The sequence below is a fragment of the Acartia tonsa genome, chromosome 8 (genome assembly GCF_053477335.1).
Source record: "Acartia tonsa isolate MP-2025a chromosome 8, ASM5347733v1, whole genome shotgun sequence".
NCBI classification, from domain to species: Eukaryota; Metazoa; Arthropoda; class Copepoda; order Calanoida; family Acartiidae; genus Acartia; species Acartia tonsa.
Genome location: NC_137267.1, coordinates 18018484 through 18038635, shown reverse-complemented (window position 1 = coordinate 18038635; position 20152 = coordinate 18018484). Strand labels below are relative to the sequence as shown.

General features: G+C 29.3%; 1 protein-coding gene across 1 annotated transcript in view; it reads right to left on the bottom strand.

Annotated features, from left to right (window-relative positions):
• Positions 1–20152, bottom strand: part of LOC145326154 (uncharacterized) — a 190465-nt gene that overhangs the window by 153531 nt on the left and 16782 nt on the right. Inside the window, exons 6-8 of the mRNA XM_080169300.1 lie at positions 8867–8936; positions 2253–2307; positions 23–98 (exon numbers count right to left, since the gene is read on the bottom strand). Of these exons, the coding sequence (XP_080025426.1) occupies positions 23–98; positions 2253–2307; positions 8867–8936 (201 nt within the window). The remainder of the gene's footprint in view (positions 1–22; positions 99–2252; positions 2308–8866; positions 8937–20152) is intronic.

The window sequence follows — 20152 nt, the reverse complement described above, 5'->3', positions numbered from 1 at the left end:
TTGTTAAATTTTAAAATTATACCTTGATGGCCAGGATGGGGGGAGAAAGACCCGCTCTGTTTTCATCTGTCAGGGCTGACTCCATATCTTTTCCGAGACTGAACAAAAATAAGTTGCTTATAAATGAATTACCTTGCTAAAATATATTAATATCCGATGTTAAAATATATATAGGTTTTTTATATTAACTTAATAAATCATATTGTAGCATAGCAACATCATTTTTAATTAATAATATAATCTAACATAATAATTACGAAGGTTTAATAAGGCTTAAGGCAAATATGACAATATATGCAATGGAAAAAAAAGGCAAAAAACTTCCATCATGTAGGTTTAGATTGATCAGAAAAATCTTACCACGATAGTCCTTTTATTTACCGTATTCATTAAAACCAATAGAGCTAGCGGTAATAAGTTTTTGATGGTCTTAACTATAGGTTTAGGTTAAGCGTAGCAATCCATACAACTATAAAATTAACTTGAAAATTGAATTTTAAAGTAGAAGTAGAAAATTAAAAGAGACAGCTTGGTAAAAATTTTGCATACTTCAATGAATATTTTGAAATTCCATGGCTTTTAATTTAATGTTGATTATATGAACAAATTTTATTGTACATTGTTCGCTTATATTTTATGATTAAGCGTAAATATTTGTAATTAACCCCTCGGCTTTGATCTTTATGCCTATATTATTTAATTTATTTATTCGCGACTCATGAAGTTCAAACTTTACAAAAACCCAGCAGTAACCAATTACCTAAAGGAAATTCAATTTTTTGCTAGAATTTCCAATATAAGTTTTAAGCAATATTTTTGAAATTTTTGAATTAAAAATAAGAAGTTGTTTTAACATATTTTACTCAAATAATTTGCGACAGATAAGTTATAGAGAAGCTGCGTTACTGTGCATTGATCCAGTAGTGTAATGTTGTTCATAATACTGTATTACTCCTATAATATGCAGTATATCATAGATACAACATTAAAAATAACACAATTTAATTACTAACATGCAATATACAATACATGTGCTTTAATCAAAACTAGATGCTTCGTCCCTAGCCTCTAGGGGCGGATGGATATTGCAGGAAAATAGAATAAACCCACCCCAAGACATATATAAACCTACTCTGAAAAGAATTACCCAGCCTTTTCCGAGATCTTTAGCTACTGACAAAAAACCTTACTACTTTATATCATAGTACTAGCGGCTTCGCCCCTAGCCTCTAGGGGCTTTGCCCCAAGAGGTAATGAAAAAAAAAAATTAAGTACCCTCACTAAGGTGCCCTCACTACTTTCTATTTTTAAAAAAATGGGGGGGGATTTTTTTTTGTTTTTGGGGGGGTTGGGGGTGTCCCACCCCGCACGAAAATAGCCTAAAACCACCACAAAACCAGTAGGTATATACCCTAAAGAGTAGAATCCGATCGGTTTAGTGGTTACCGAGATCTTAAGGAACGGACAGACAGACAGACGGACGGACAGACAGACAGACAGACAGACAGACATCGTTCTACTTTGTATTATAGATAACATAAAGATAAAACTTTTATAGGATAGGTTTAGCTTTAATTGAAGGAATGCTTTTTAAAAAAACCTAAATATTTTTGGATGTAGAATAAAAACTTGGGATTTTTTACCTAACATTGTACATGTAATGTGATTTATGTAATGTGCATGTTATGAAAAATATACATATTAATTATGAGGTCTTAATTAAGCAATGTATAGCATTAAGCCTGAAGGTCATCAAGGCTTCAAGTATATTAAGATTAAAGAAGGGTTCTAGAGTCTTTCTGGCATGGCAATATTTCACCGCATAAAAATACTTGAACATATAGCAAGTAAAGTGTGATTTTAAGTGATAAAACGACTAAAAACCCAAGTTAAGTCAACATGAAAGCGACTGTGGGTTAAATCATATTCACTTGAAGCCTATAATTATAATTATAGAGATGGGAATAGATAGATATTTACATAGAGAGATATTGAAAAAATATGAAAAAGATAGAAATAGCATAAAGCGACATTTTAAAAATGGGGTGTCATGCAGTTTGATTATTGGTCTTTTATAGCTATGCATAGCTGTACGTTTGGAAAATCATACACTACACTAAAATTTTACTTTACAAGGTAAAATGGCATTTTTAGGAATGGATCATATTTCAATTCTTAGTTTCCATTCTTGGATGTAAGTTACCAACAGGTTAAGTAAATTATGGGGTAGCTACGCTACTCTGAAAGCTTACCTATTAGCGAGCCAGGCGAGTATGTGGGTATGTCCGTACTGACATGAGGTGTGCACTGGTAATTGATTAACAAACATTAACTTTAATGGCATCTATACATATAATTGAGTCCATACAATGTAAAGAAAAAAAAATCTTTAGGAAATTAAGTAAAAAAACTAGATATGGGAAAATACACTCAAAAGGTTGTTTTAAAAAATAAAATTTGCATTAAAATTTCGAATTATTTAGATTGAATTAGCAAGTCGAATTCAATAATACGTCAGTAATAAAAAAAATGAATATCAACAAAAGTAGATCCAAAAGACTTATTGGTTTAAAAATAAATAATTATTCCAGTATGGCTTCGGAACCGATTATTATCCGCTGGATTATAAAAGAGGTCCTCAGCCATAGTGAACAAAAAACATGTGTGGTATAGTACTACAGAAAATTTAGCATAAATATTAAAAAAAACTCATAACATTAATTAGTTTTTTTATCATGAAATTTTTTATTTTAATATCCTCAAAAAGCTGTCTATAATACGATGCAATAAATAACTATTATTCGCTTTTTAGCTCATTCATATTGTCTGTATTATAAAAACGCTAAATAATTTGGCGCGAGCGAGCTATAGCTAAAAAAGCTCAATTTGTCTTTTTATCACCCCTAGACATTTAATTCATTATATTTATTTATCGTCGTCGTTTTGGGTCAATTAACAGTTTGAAAACCCAAACCTATATTTATTTATGCTATTTAACATTAAGCTTAACTTATATTAGAAATGCAAAAACCAAAAAAATGTTTTAATGGATATAGAACATATCCTTGGATATTATTACAGAGGAAAAGTTGCTAGGTTGCTAACATGGACATCAAGTGTTGGTCAATTCTTTCATCCTATTGAAGGGGATGGGGTATATATTTTGGATTGGGTGAATCTTTATTTCAGCCAGCTAGAAGTTTATCTTTATACATAATAATCTGTGGGGTAATATCTAAGTCATAATAAATCCAGTAATACACCTTTTTCTGCTTCGTTTCTACCAAAATCAAACCGGATTTAAACTACCAAGTAAAGTAAAACTATGCCTTTCAAAAGTATGCAAAGTTATCCCTAATGAACGTAATGCAAGATTAAATTCATTCTTTTTTAATTCAGCTTGGTAATCTTTAATTTACTTATCCGCGGACAACTGCCTACCATTTTTTTCTAATTGTATTTTGAGACTTTAGGTAAACTAAAACTAGGTTTTAATGAAAGCATTCGCATTTTGCACCCATCAGTAAACCAACAGATGTATTTTCCAATGTGCTATGTGGTAGAAAATATGAAAATTTGTGTTTAAGGGTGGGTTTAATTTAGCCATTGATTTCCTAAGCAACTGGAACAAGATATGTTTATCTAATAGAGTGACATAATAGATAGATAATTGATATACTCTATTGTCCCTTGCTCTAGTTTCAATTTACTGTTGACAAACAATGTCAATTAATCGACTAATTGTCATTAGAGTGGCCAAGCTGACAATTTATCAACATACCGTTGTTTTGACGCTTTCTGTTAATAGGTACAATAACAAGGCCAGGATGACAACATCCATTAAAGTTAAGCTCTAAAAGCAATTAGTAACATACAACATTAACACTTGAAGTGTGTCAGAATAAGCAGAATATAAATTACTTCCAGTTTTAATAATTTTTTTTGCAATGATGTTAAAATGAGACTATTTAAGAAGAATAAACTTAAATTTTTGGAGTAGCTTTCAAAGATGCTTTGCTTATAACATTTTCCCTTACTGTCCAAAAATCAGATAAATAAAATAGGTAATATCTCATGAAAAAATTGTCAAATAACCTACAGACTTTCTACAGACAATTATAGAGTTGCTATTCTTACTAAATCTTACATAATATTTATTTACAGCAAGTGCTCTATTCTAAACACTCTAACATATATGTAACTTAATTTGGGGCGTAAATAAATTATCCATTTCAACTGTATTTATTATCTCACATTTATATATTTAAATAGATAGATATTAAATTATCCATTTAAAGGTGTATCTATTATCTATGTCAAATATTTATGTATGTTAATCATATACGTTTAACTTAAATGTTTAGCTATGAAAAGCGAATATTTTCAACAATTTGAGTGTATTTGTACACAGTCGAGTGCAGTAGATTTTGCCAAGGGGTTGCGCGAAGCACACCCGTAAACTTTGACACCCCCCTTGATTTAAAATAAAGGGGATGTATTACAGACAATAAGAGGGGTGATTTCTTTGGTCTCTTGAAGGTGGATAACCCAATTGAAAGTCCAAAAAGAGTTCCTGAATTTGTAAATTTAAGCACAAATTTTTTAAATACACTCTCAAGTTTCATGATAATGTGACTTTTTTTCCCTGTCACACCCCCTTGGCTGTTTTAGAGGTGTGTGTTGTGTACCCTTGTCAAGGGGGGGTATATCCAACCCCTTAATTTGGCAGGAAGTTGATGCATTCCCCTTCTGTCTCTATTTCTACATATATAGAATCATGAACATAAAGCAATTCCAGGACAGATTAGCATCTTATTTTATTTCCCTGACTTTTTTAATATTAAAAGGGGTGTTTTACTTGTTCGTTTTTCTGCTTTATTAGGCTGCGCTTTTATGAATGTTGTAATCTAAATATGTTCTATATACATTAAGGAAGATTTCTAGTACTCGTCAGGGAGGGTGGGCCATTGAACAGGATATTGTTTTAATTAACTAATAGTTATGAACCTTTCTCTCATTCGTTAGCTTAAAAACTTTAGGTAACTTTTTATTAATAATTGATTGATAGGAACAAACTATCCTAATGGGTGTAGAATATACGAGGATATAATAACAGGGAAAAGATTATCGTCAATTTAACTTGCTAACATGAAACTCGTTTGTTGGTCAGTTAGTAAATCCAGTAGAATGTGAGGGGATGGGGTAAAGAGGGTGGATTGGGATTAGCATTAGCCTGTCACGAGTTTCAATCTATTAGAGAACATGAAATCTAGTGTAACATCCACGTAGTTATAAATCCATTAATGTTTTTTAATCTCCAGAAAGGACAATTTTGATAATAGGGCATGTACAATGGTACATCAGTTTATCGTCCATTGTCTTATCTCATAAGATTACTGAAGTTTACAGTATGATTAAAAGGCCCCAAGAGAACAATTTTTAGTAGTTGCTCTATCGCATTCCTTACAGCAAAGATTCTCTATACTTTTTAAACATTCTCTTATTCGTTGAGTAATTATTAAGTCTTGATTGGTAGGTGCATAATAGCAGTGTTAAAAATTTAGAATGGTATAAGTTTAATCTTCAAAAATGGCTATTTAGTTTTTCATCATGAAATATTTGTCATGTACATCATTTTTTTTTCTCAAAAATTTTAGAATATCAATTTCCCAATATAAAATTGTTTTAATTGTATGTACTCTATAATAAAAAGCTCTTTGTTAACATAAAGCTTTTAAGAAGTAAATCCAAGACACTACTTAGCAGGTATGTTATGTTCTTCATTTTTATTTTCTTAATACAGATACCTATCCATAAGAAAACATAGGTAAGTAAAGAATACTATACTATACTATATTTCATAATACAGATACCTATCCATAAGAAAACATAGGTAAGTAAAGAATACTATACTATACTATATTTCATAATACATATACCTATCCATAAGAAAACATAGGTAAGTAAGAATACTATACTATACTATATTTCATAATACAGATACCTATCCATAAGAAAACATAGGTAAGTAAAGAATACTATACTGCATTGTCTAGGGGCTACTAAGAAAAGGCAAAAAAAATATTTACTAAAAGCTTTGGCTTATATTCATAGTATTTGTGCTAGATTTATTCTATTTTCATTTTTTCTTTCTGGAAGAGTTTATTTTGCCTTTTTAAATTAGCACAAATTTCTATAAAATCAATTATTTTCAGTTTGGCTCTCAAACGTTTTTATATCCGCTGGATTTGAACAATTTCTCATCAATATTGAAAAATCATGTTTAGCATCATTTTACAGACAATTTTCCACGAATATTAAAAACAATACTGATTGTTGTCTTAGAATGAATTTTTCATTTTAATATCCGCGGAAAGCTGTCTATGATACGATGCAATAAATAACACTATTTAAATTTCATTGAAAACATACATCTATCAATAAGAAAAACACAGACAGTCACACGTCCTACTTTGTTCATGACGTTCTTTAATATATAGATAGAGTAGCTGCGCTTCAGAGTATTTTAATTCTAAGTAAGCTTTTACACATTATATAATTTTAAGAAAAATATTTGAAAGGAAAAAATACGCAGAAAAAAATAAAATTGTTCGAGGTAAAATGTTTTTTTACTTCCTTTTAAAGTAATTCATATGAAAATAATTGTAGATCTTTTGTATTTTTGCTCTTTTAGATTCTTTTAGATCTCTAAAATGACAAGAAGTAAACATTAATTTTATGTAAAAGAAATATGTTTAGAATACCTTGTCTTAAAAGACCTATTTCTTCCCCTTTTACCCCCTTTTTACTTACAATTATTAGACTTATTATTTAATAGAAATCTAAAACATTTCATAGTAAATTGAAATTGACCGCGGATACATAAATGAAAAATGATAATTACAATTCGCTTCTTTAGTTTTTAGACCCCAAGACCAAAAAATATTTTTTGTATCTCTTAACGATTTCTATAATACCATTAAAACATGTTTTTTTTTCATATCCAGTTTAATTCAGCTCAATTAATGCAGATACTTTTGAGACTGTAATGCGAAATTTTCTGGGTATGAACACTCTAGTGCAATTCAATTATTACTTAAGAGAAAAGATCCATTGGGGATATGTTAACTCTACTCTTTCCACTAATTGTTTGCCTGCATTATTCTTCATACAACAAATACTCAAACTATAGATCATCAACACCTCAATTGGAACAATAGTCCCCAAAGTTTTTAATACATATGCTTTGGATTAAAAACTTTGCGGACTTTTAATAAATTTTGATCGGTTGATTCATTAAGTTGAGTGTCCAAACGTTTTAACCAATTATTGTAATCTACAGAAGATGGAATTTTGTATCTCATCATTGGGGGTGTACATCAAATAAACTTCCATTGTCTTATCCCTTTAGATCCCTAATTTTTCATACAACAAATCGGACCAATTGAAGAATAATCAAAGCACAATATTGGTTAGAAAGTTTATAAATGTTGTTTTCATAAAAAGTCAGCTACATTTGTTGAATTACTTAGGATAAAGTTTTGTTTAAGGAAAATATATTAGGAAAAAATTCGCCAGCTTACGATAAAAGTTGCACAGATTATTGATCATCTAGAGCAATAAATCTATTCTTTATACATTATTAGGAATTCTCTTTTACTTATACATTAGTTTTCTTCTCTTATTGTATTTATTTACCAGAAAATATTACTGCACAGTATACAATAACTATTTTTGTACAATAATTTAAGAATGTTGTATAGAAAAATTGTATTATTGGCTTGAAAAACAATAATTTAAATCTACAGAAGGGGTAGTTTGTTTATCAACATTGGGGGGATTTAAATGAAAATCTTTAGGCCATAAAGACATTGCAGAATAAATTGATGTAAGTTTCCAATTTCATTGCAAAAAATTTTTTTTAAATAATAAAATTTATGTTTTCCTCCGTTAAAAGGAATAATATATCATTCTAGTATTGGCATTTCTGATATTTTTATTACATTTAATACATTTTAATACGTATTTATAATATAAAGTAAAAGTAGTTCTGTTTTTCTGGTTGAAGCAAAAATACGGCAATGTCACAATAGAATGTAAATTCATGTAAACTCCCAATGATAACAAACAAAATCATCCCATCTTTAGATTTAAATTATTGTTTAAAATGTATTATCACTGGTAGTTAGAATTTAAGAGAGTTTAAAATCCAACCTATGAGAAAACGTGTTTATAAAAATATAAGCCACTAGTAAAGTAAGTAATCTGAACAAAAGGGAAAAATCTAGTTTTTAGGTTAATAGAGCAATGAAATAGCATAACATTATGTTCTATTGTCTAGTTTTCCTTATATTATATTGTTTCAATGGATTATTTACATATTAGCTTCCTTTTACATGCTTAATGATTGTAGTATTAATATATATTTTGAAAATATGTATTGTATACATATATTAATGTAAAATTATTTTGCTAATTATCAATAGAAAGACATGTTATAGATCAATTATAATTATTTAGAATCTTGATAATATGATGAATAATTTGGGCTACTTTTTCAGATTCCAATATATTCATCTGACTTAAAAACTGTACATCAAATAACAGCTAAGTTTATTTTTTAAAATGTCCTCTATTGTATTTTTTTGATAAAAATTTCAAAGGTTCCCTGTAAAAAGATAAATCAACCCAAAAAAGTGTACTTGAAATAGGAAAGCTTATGCTTGTAAATTGCCTATATCATTTTTTCCTTAATTATTAGATAAATTTAGGCAAAGTGGAAGTTTTTAGAAAAAATCCTGTAAAAAATACATCAAACCAAATAACTGTACATGAAATAGTAGCCAAGTAAATGTTTGTAAATTGCCTAGATTGTTGCCACGGTGGTCCGACATATTGCGCAAGATATTCTTCTCAGTGTCAGCCAGGGAGCAACTCTGAAATAAAATAAAATATTGTTAATGGTCTATCATCAAAGTAAAACAATAGAGGGGGAAGAAGTTAAATAACTGTATGTCTCCACCTCGTGGACACTGTGTTGACTTGCCATTGGGTTTTTGAATATATGCTAATAGCGTCGTAAATATTAACACAGCCAAGAAGCTGCAAAACAGCAGAAAGCAATTTGCTAGTTGACGAAAAAGGTCCCTAACACTGGATCAAGGTATTGTCTGGGTTATGCATTTATACTTATACATTTATTGGTCTCTCAAACGATGTTTTTCTACATGTAGATCTGTCCCTTTGTTTGTTTTCATTATAAATTTAGGCATTATTTAATTCCTTTTATGATAAAGCATCGTAATAACAACCATGTTTGAAATGATGATTCTTTTGACGATTAAACTCTGAAATTTTAAAGGAAGAATAGCTCAAAACCTAACCTATTATAAAAAGGAGAACTCAATATATTCAGTCCTTAGCAATATTTTTAATGACAAACAATCAGTGCTACTTTATATTACGAGATGTCTTTATCACAATGTCTTTCTGTTTGTTCGTGTGTCTTTCTATCTTGATAGTTATTAATATTGAAAATTATTAATGTTTCAAGAATTTTGTGTGTATTCACCTCCGCACATGTAAAAGGATCATCATTCTGCATGTTATTACAAAAGCACAAATCAGAGATCTTATTGATGTACATTCCTAACGATGTCACACTTAATTACCCCTTCTGTAGATTAAGATTAGTGGTGTAAACGTATTAACACTCAACTGAATAAACCAACCAATCAAAATTTAGTTAAAATACCAAGAGTTGTTCAGCCAACGAATAAAAAAAATTTGGGGCCTAGTGTAATATACACTATACAGCCCATGGTTCCCTCTTTTTCTCTGTTAAAAACCCCATTGTATACCTATTGTGTCTTTTTGCGAATATAAAATAGAATTAAAATTTGATTATATGCGGAAGTCCATACACACCTCTCAGAATTTGTTTGACTAATGATACCACGTAGCAAAGGCAGAGCAGAAAAAAAGATGTTCAAATAATCTTGCAAATTCAATTACTTTTCGGCTCTTATCCTATCGTTTATCGACTTATGTAAATAATATGTAAGCCATAGGAATTTTTATAGATTCCTATTTATTCTAAAGAAACCATTAATATTTTTGTCGAAAAAGCTTTTGGGCAATTAAGACATGTTTTTGCCGATTCTATAGGAACACTTATGGGTTAAAAATCACAATTTAAAAGATTTAAAAAATTAATTTTTCACATAAACTCATATTTTTATAAAAATCTGTTAATTTTTATTATTATTTTCGATATTTTATACTCTAAATTTGCTTACTACTAAAAAGTCCTTCTCAGTTGGTTTAAAACCATTACACAAGCTTTTTGTGGCCAAAGACTTGAGCAAACCTCCCCCAAAACTTATATACAATGTGTGTCCCCCAATTTTTTTGCCCCTTTCATGACTTGCGTAGATATTAGACGTGCACTGTTTAAGCTTAACACTTAAACTCTAAAAATTGTCTTTTTAATTTAATTTTCTCGACTCATTTTTAAACATTGGCAATTAGGCTAATTCTTTACTGCTTTTAAGACGTTTTGTGTATCATTTCAAAATCTTATAATAAATTAAGTTTTCGAGAAGTCAAATATTAACTCTAATGGTAAAACTAATATACTACATCTAAAACCATGAAACATTTTTCTTAGCGTCTAAGCCTATAGATAGTTTCTAAAATCAAATATCATAACAACAAGACAGCACCATTTTGGGCTAGAACAAACTTAAATCTTATTGTGTAACAATTGAATGTAATAACTTTAGAAGTCGACTTGGTCCTAGCCTAATATGCTCATATTTTCTTGTCATTAGGCCAGTGTTGATGTAAATGAGCAAAAGCTAAGTTTAGGAAACCTGTATTAGAACCCCTGTGGAAGCTATTATCCTTTGCTGATCATAACAACTGTTTTTGACTAACCTAACCTAATACAATAATTGACATAAACAATCTAATAATCATTAATAGTCAATTTAAATCTGAGCAATAATTCTTTAAGAAAAATGAAAGAAATGCTTCTTTATATTTAGTGAAAAATTTTAAAATCGGACCAAGAACACTTTTGACATTTTTTACTCAAATATGCTCCATAATAATTGGAATGTTAAAAGAAATTGCAGCTTTCTATCTTGAATAGAAGCCGAGAAAATTATGTTTGCCACAAAAAGTGTCAGACAGACGAATATGTGAAAGGAATTTTTGAATTAGATTCCTTCCTACTAAAAATAAAAAGGGATAAGAACTAGAGAAGAATAAGCCACAAATACAAATTGTAAGATCATTACAGACCAACCAACCATCATTGCATCTAATATATTTCTTACTAAAAAAAAATTACTTTTTTATATTTATTTATTTATTGTGATCCCTCTCGTGTCCTTGGTAGTTAAATCTTGAACAAGTAATCAATTAGACATTATAGCGAAGCTTAAACATGATTTCCAAGTTTTCAATATGCCAAATTAAAATTTTGCACTAGTCCGACTAAGCAAATATTGTATAATTATATTGTTAGAATAAGTAAAGAAACAGATATGTATATATTTACTCTTTTTTATGCGGGTTATATATATTAAAGGCCTTAGATAATAAGCTTTTATAGTGGCTATAAAAAATGACATCATACAATACAAATGACCAATGACAGGTCAATACAGTAGGTCAGTATGACGACATTTTTCAGTAGGCACCATAAAAAGCTTCCTTGGTTAATATCTATTGTAGTATTTTTTCCAAATCTTGATATATTATTTTTTACACCTTTTTGATAATGGAAAGCAGAGCCATTAAGCTTTTTTTCCATATGCTTCCTTATTACTTTTCTTTTTTAGAAAATCATCTTTTTAAATTGCCACAAAAATCTTTTTAAAGCACCACAAAAGTTTAGGGATAAATGTTCTTTAAAATATTTTAGACTGTAAAGATTTATTTTAGTTTTCGGTTTCTTATATTGTTGGTGCTTATATAGGACATAATTTCGTTAAATGTACAGTTTTTTGTGGGGAAGGGGGGGGGTGGAAAAACTAGAAAGTGGGCTTTTCAATAACCCTATTTGGGTAATTCAGGGTAATCGATATATCATTACTTGGATGTTGCACCAGATTTTCATGTGCTCTGATTAAAGTGATGCTCGCAGCTAGCTAAAATAACCATATCCTCCATCCATCCCCTTGACAACATACCCTCAACTCTTACTGAATGAACGAACTGACCAATAGTAGCAAGATAAATTGACTACAAATTCTCCCCTCCATACATATATCCATGTATATCCTATATTCATTTTTAGGGTATTGTTGATTAATTGATAAAACTCTTATAATGATATTCTGTTCTTAAATTTTTGTAATACCTAACCATGTCTGCGTAAAAAAAAATATTTTTTCCCATTCAATATTTGTGTGGGGGTGTAAAAATATGTGCAAAGCCACAGAAATACTGTGCCAAAACGCCATTCATTTACATTTTTCAAAAGCCAGGGAGGGCTATCCAGCTATTTAAATTGATTTTAACAGTGTAAGTTATATATCTTCCCTACTGAAATTTATATTTATAACTCTTGGTCATCAAAAAAAAGTGTTAAGGAGGGGAGAGAAAAACTAAAATTTCCTATATAAGTTATATTGCTTAAAATCTGTCCTCGATCCTTACAGTTAAAACTACAAGGATGTTCATATGTTCTTAGATATAGCAATGTATTATCCTGCAATTTTATATAGTTGTATGTTATTAATTATCTATCAACTTGATTTGTGAATCCTATGCAAATTAGGCATAATATAATAAGTATTGCACCAAATATAGGTCTTTAGGTTAAAGTATATTTTGTTTGAGAATCTGCAAATAGATGTAGAATATACGTGGATATTATGACAAGGGAAAAATTGTCGTCAATTTAGGTTAGTATTTCCCCAGTCGTTTTTTGGTCAATTCGTTCATCCATTAGCAGGTGATGGGATAAAGGGGTGAGGGTATGGGGGATCGTAAATCCAGCTACAAGTGGGTACGACATAGCAGAAACTAATTTTTAATTAAAAAATACTCTGCTCGTTTATTTTTGTTGATATTCGTTTTACCGTGTATATCTAATTTGTTGAGCTAGGCTTTCATGGATGTTTCATTCTTGTTATCATTAAAACGATGTTTTAGAAATGTACAAACTGAGCTATATGGCATAAGTTGATATTTCTCTTAGATATCTTTAAAGCTTATCTAATTATTTACTATCATAATGGGATTATTATTGCTGGAGTCTTACACCAGATCATAATGTAATCTTGTAGCTGGCTAAAATAACGATCACTTCCATCAACCAACTTTACACCACCCCTCCCTTTATAAAGGATGAACGAACTGTCCAAAAACAGTAGAAATAGCAACCTAAATTGACAACAATTTTTGTCCTGTCATAATATTCATGTATATTCTATAGCAATTACTATCTTAAACAAATCACATTTTAAATGTAAAAGAAATGTATATTTTTTGTATATGTGAGATAATAATGAAATAAATATTAGTCCTAGAACCTACAATTAAGATTCTTCATAGTTATTTATATATCTTTTTTGTCAGTCAAGAAATAGAACTTTATTCTATATAATTATTGAAAGAACTTAGCAATTAATATAAAAATACTAGAGTTGGCTCGATATAACTATCTCACTATTGGCTAGTTTTCTATAAGTACATATCTATTTATCTATTTAAATTTTCCTCCCTCGCCATTACTATCTAAAAGAAAGAATTAAATATTTAATATTTTAATAGTTATTTCTCGTATCGTATCATAAACGGCTTTTTGCGGATATAGAATGTACAATTATAAGATTAAAACTAGTTTTTTTAGCCCCGTGGTGCCGAAGGCACCGGCTAAAAAAACTAGTTTTAATCTTATGATTGTACATTTCTATATTCGTAGAAAACTGGATATAATACGATGCTAGACATAGTTTTTATTCATATGGATGAGAACCGGTTCCTATCCACCGGATTCGAATGAATACGAGAAATGATTTTAAAAAGATTTCTTCAATTATATTTTTTATTTACATTACCATCACCAAAGGGTTGATATGATTAAAATTTTAGTTTTAATATTTGGACACTATGGAAGTGTCGCCACAATCGAATTCTTTTAAAACAGAGTTTTCTTTGATTTTCTATATTATGAACGTATATTTTTTGTTTATTAAATCAAGATTAAATACGTCAATGTAATTCAAATATCAACATGGATTGAAAAACTTTATTCATTCCATAAACAAATAGAATAAAGGTTATATCGCTTTGGTCAATGAGAATTTAATGAGGATTATTGGAGCACTATGAGTTTTGAACATTTATTCCTTGGAAAACTTGAGCTCATTTATAGACATTTATTTCCTATATAGATCTTGAAGCAATATAGCAGGCTGTTTTGTAAATGTTAAAAATTGGAAGAATCTATTAAATAAAAGTTATCGCAAATATACTTAGTAAATAAGAAATAAGGCTTTTTATCTGGCTATTCAGATTTTTTACGATATTGATAGTCTGATTACATTAAACTTTTCAGTGAAGCTTTAAAAATGTAATTTTGGGTAATTTTAGGATATTTTTATGATCTCCCTCGCCCTACCTAAGAGGCTAGGTGAGGAGCAACTTGTAATATATAAAAGAAGTAGGATGTAAATGTGTTTGTCTATCCCACAAGTGTTTAGGTCACTTGCTTGTTATTTGAAAAACTGTTTTGCTTTCAAGTACTAACAGGACACCTGCTATAATTTACATTTAAAATGCCTCTTTAAAGCTTAAAAAACGTAATAGTAAAAAGATAATAGGAAAGTTGGGATTTTGAAAACTTTTCCCTATTCCACTTTTTTGTATAATTTAAGGTATGCGCACGCGTCTTTGCACGTAGTGTGTGCGCGTTTGTGTGTGTGTGTATTTGTATGTGTCTGTGAGTTTAATAAAGTACAGCATGACCCTCAAAAAAGTATTTTTAAGCATCTGCAGCCCTTATTTCTCAATGAATTATTAAAAAATGCATATGTCCTTGTTCTTTATAGTATTCCACGTAAGTAGATATAAAAATATTTTTTTTACCTCCATTAACACCGGAGATTTTTAGTGCTAAAGTTTTGAAAAAGTGACTTAGGAAAAAGTAACTTTTAACATGAAACGACTTTTTTAGCAAAATTAAGCTAGAAATCCTTTTATTTTTGTTACTAGCAGAAACTTTATACAAAAATGAAATAAAAAATTTAGTTTTTGAGTAAAAAGCATTTTTTTACACATATTTTTTGAGTCTTTTTAGTTTAATGATATTTTGAAAAACTTACTTATTAGGCAAAATTGTTTAAGATTAAAAAACCAAATAAATCTCTATGAATATAGCAGGAAAATTGTTTTTGTTTCACAATCCTAACTTTAATAACAAAAGAGTTATAAAGAAAATAAAAATAAACATAATGATTTTTAATCTAAAAAGCTTAATTTACCCCCTATTAAATAATTGAGATGTCAGAAAAGTAGGCGGAGCAACTGTCATAATTAATCCCTTTCTATAAATAAGGGTTAATAAATAACCTAAAATTTGCAAATAATCAATTCATTCAGTAGTATTTTTTGCCATTAAAAATTTATATTTTTTGGTGGAATAAAAAAGAAATAATTAGTTAACTTGTTTTTCTTTGTGTCTCATTATTCAGTTGCCAGAAAAACATAATATAACCATCCAAAAAATAAGAGAAACAAAAAAAATTCTTTTTCCTCAGTCACTTTTTCAAAACTTTAGCTCTAAAAATCTCCGGTGTTAATGGAGGTAAAAAAAATATTTTTATATCTACTTACGTAGAATACTATGGAGAACAAGGACATATGCATTTTTTAATAATTCATTGAGAAATAAGGGCTGCAGATGCTTAAAAATACTTTTTTGAGGGTCATGCTGTATAATTATATCAATTATACTTTATCACAGCTAACCTCTTACCAAACTGCTAAAAATATTAAAGATGAAAAATTGCATATTTTGCTTTCCTTCCTCTTAACAATCCTTTCTTGTGAATTAAATGTTCTTAAAACAATTGCAAATATAGCCATTAAAATCGCAGCAATATCAAGCCAACATTTAATCATTAATGTACTATTTTTTAAATCATCAGATTATAAAAACGCCTGAACATACTCATAGCAGAATCCACTCAAAATCCCCCACTTCGTATTATCATTAAACCCCATACGACCCAGCCTTTATACTTTTTTGCCCCTTTCTGAACGGGTTAATTGTTTCTATCAAATTATAAAACAACAAGAACAATTGTGTCCAAAAATCGAGCACAAGCAACAAACTATATATTAAAGAGCATTCTGTTGAAAAGAGCTTTGTAAAGAACAGATATTGAAAATAGCTTTTAATATACTTAATGACTTTTTAAAAGTTAAACTACTGTTATTTATGTAAATAGTTCTCGTTCGTCCCAAAAGGGGTTAATTATTATTATAATAGGCCTATGCACTTAATTGGGTGGGGTAGAGAGAGGGGCCGGGGGGAGTGGGGTCATTTGCGCTTAGCGTGTGCTAACATCACATAAAAAGAGCTGTTCCTTTAAAACCCTGACAAAGCTTAATGTTAAAAAGAAAAATCTTACATATATGAATAAACCTTTCAATCAATTACACGACCTAACTATCCAAATTCCAAGGATAAACATATCTGATATTTAGCTTAGTTTTGATACTTGTGTCACTCGACTTTCATAAATGCATGAGAAAAATTTTTCCAGTATAGCCGAAAATATCTGGTGGATTAGAACCGATACTCAATATTAAAGTAAAAATCGTAAAATCAATACCAAATAAGTAAAGACCAATAATTATTTATTTTAATATCCGCAGAAAGCTGTTTATAATACGATGCGATAAATAAATTATTATTTGCGTTTTTATTAAAGTTTTGTGATTTTTTTTAAAAGTAAAAATGTTCCCGTACACTTGATACCAAATGTGAAATTAGCCTTCTTGTAAACTAATATAATCTAACAAAAAAAATCTACAACCAATTGTAGATTAGGATCAATTTTAATCCTAAGATCCTTCTGTATAATTAGTAAGATTATATATAATCTTCACAGTTCACGAAATTGAAAAAAATGAAAGAAAAAAAGAATAGAGGGGGCACGAACTATTTACAACTACATATGGGATGGGGACCCTCTGCCGACTTAATATTGGGTATAATATGCAATTTTAATATCAGTCAATAGCGTCAGAAATATAAACAAAATATATAAAGCAATTTGATACCAGACGAAAATGGTCCCAATCAATTGGGCCTGGGAGTTGGCTGGGTCATATGAATTGTTATGAATAGTGATGCAATAAGCCCAAAGGGGGAGAAGGAATGTCTAGGAATGTATTAGTTCCCTACCCTAACATCATGAATAACAAAGACGTTACTTTTTTTACAATGGGATTATAAAATGAGGAAATTGACCAAGTTCAACACTCTCTAACACACAACAATTAACCACGGATATTTGTAACAAAATACGGAGGTACATTTTAAAATACAGCAAAATAGTTGAAATCATACAGCAAAATTATTTATAAGTGTTTTGTATTTTAATCTGAATGATCCATTTAAGATATAAAGACCTCAAATTTGCACATTCACATATTTCTAATTAATTTATGAAGTTTGTCTTTGGTAGCTAGTAAAAAATTGCAGAAGAAATAGGTTGTTATACATATTTCTGTTTAAGAATTTATGGATAGTTTTTCACCTTTATTATGGCCCTGTGGTTAATTCAAGCGTCACATTTTATCCCATCTATAAATATAAAAACGTCAACGTTGTTTTTTGCTAACTGCTAACATTGCCAATTTAGTAAAACTACTCTGTATAAAATACTAAAAAGAACTAAATACACAGATTTCTCTCATTGCTATTTATAAGCTATTTATGGAGTAGTTTTGCTTGTAAAATTATAAAGTAGCCTAAGGAGTGTAAATTATATTGATAAACCTTGTTTTGGTCAACCAAACTTTCCGGGGAAGCAAGGATAAGTCAACTAGGTCAAAAAAGATTTCAAATGATATATATTATCTTACTGAGAATTGTCTTAAAGTAACATCAAGAAGACTTAATTATGCATGACCTTTGTCTGGAAGTTCTTACATTTGCGCTGTCACACGTCCGAAGAAGAAGCAGTAAATAAAACTTGCAATATAGTTCTTTTAACTATTGCTTCATTTCATCGATTTAGAAAATATTAGCAAAAACCAAACTTACTCTTTTTTGCCAAGTATTATATGAAAAATTGGTTTTTATGTTACTTAAAAGTATATTATATTGGACACACAGAAAACTGTCCCGAATTTGTAGTAATTTTGTGGAACAAGACTACAGTAACGTCATATTTTTTTTTATGTTACTTAAAAGTATATTATATTGTCTTGTTGTAATTTGTCTAATAAAATTTCTAATCCAATTTTTAAAGGGTTTCGTGATTTAAAATAATGAGTGAGATATTAATTTTTAAAAAAAGTTTTCGACGGACAGAAGGACAGTCACATATTAAAAACTATAGATTGTCTTTTAATTTTGTATTGGAAATAAAAACAGTTTGAAAAATGAGAATGGCTTAAAATTAATATTAAAGTTTGTTTAAAAGAAACAGAAGACATTAAAAGACATCTAAATCTTAATTATTAGTCTGTTTTTATGATTAAAATAACTATTTGGTATCTTTTAATGATTTACATACCTATCTAACATTAAGGTTGTTTTTGAAAACTAACAAAACTTAGAGAATAGCATTAAATAGGAAAATTTACTAAACTTTCTAATAATTATTGCAATAATTTGAATTATCTTTATTTGCCAATCTGTCGATGGTTTTTATGATGTGGAAGAAAATCAATTTATCTTCTATTTTTTCAAGCATCAATGTCGCTAATTTAAAATTTTGCTGGATTTATTGACAATTCCTGCAATGGGAAAGATATGTAAATGTGAACAATTAAAACTTTTTGCCTAGTCTCAAATATGCATAAATTAGACATTTATTCCCTGTCAACATTTCCCTAAACTAAGCTTCATAGTTTGACTTTAATAACCTTTTAATTTGGGTATCTATTTATCATAAGTCGGCCTCAAAATTGCGCATATTAATCTCATCAGGGAGGTAGGGGGATTTGTGCTGTTTATTACACTAGTCCAAAAAGTTTTAAATAATGTTTTCTTATTCGTTGTCTCAACCACTTTTAGAACTATAATTGAATTTTGATTAGTTAACTCATTAAGTTGAGTGGCTAAACGTTTCAACCACCAATTGCAGTCTACAAAAGGACTAACTTTGTGTATCATCACTGGGGGGGGGGATGTACAAAAAAATCGGCCGTTGTCCCTTTAGATCCCAGTTATCCAGTAGAGAACAGTTTTAAATTCTTGTACCAACTAATATACAGAAATCTTTTTTTTTATTTTATGTCTTAAATAAGTTTATCAGAACATATTCTCAATCAGAAATTACAAGAAAATTTGGCATAGTAGTTCAATTTATTTACAAGAAAAAGTCTCTAATAGCCCCTATCAATAATTTACTGTTAAATACAGGAAGGCCCATTTGGCATTTTCATAACAACTGAATTTATTTATAACACTTTTTCCCTAGTTATGACAATTAATTTAAAATGCATTTACATAATATTTACATATATACATTATTATGTACCTTCAACTCAGACATTAAGATTAAATCAAACTTTACATGGATCAGACTTATTTCAAATTTAGCGGATTTACCTACATCTAGCATCTTAGAATTATATCCTTTCGTGTTTTTCTTAATCAGAATACCCCCTCCTCTCCCTCTATCGCCAAAATGAAAAAAAAATCAAAGGTTGAATGAAGGAAAAGTTAGTATAAGCGAATCAATTTTTAAAAGCAGCCAAGAGTAGTTATTTATCGAATCGTATTAGTCAGCTTTGCGCGAATATCAAAACAATAAATTTTAAGAAAACTTATTTTATTTTTTTTATTTTTATTTTGATATTCGTAGAAAATTTTCTGTAATACGGTGCTATACATGATTTATTAGTATGGCTGAGAACCGGTTCTAATCCAGCGGATAAAAATGGGTTTAGA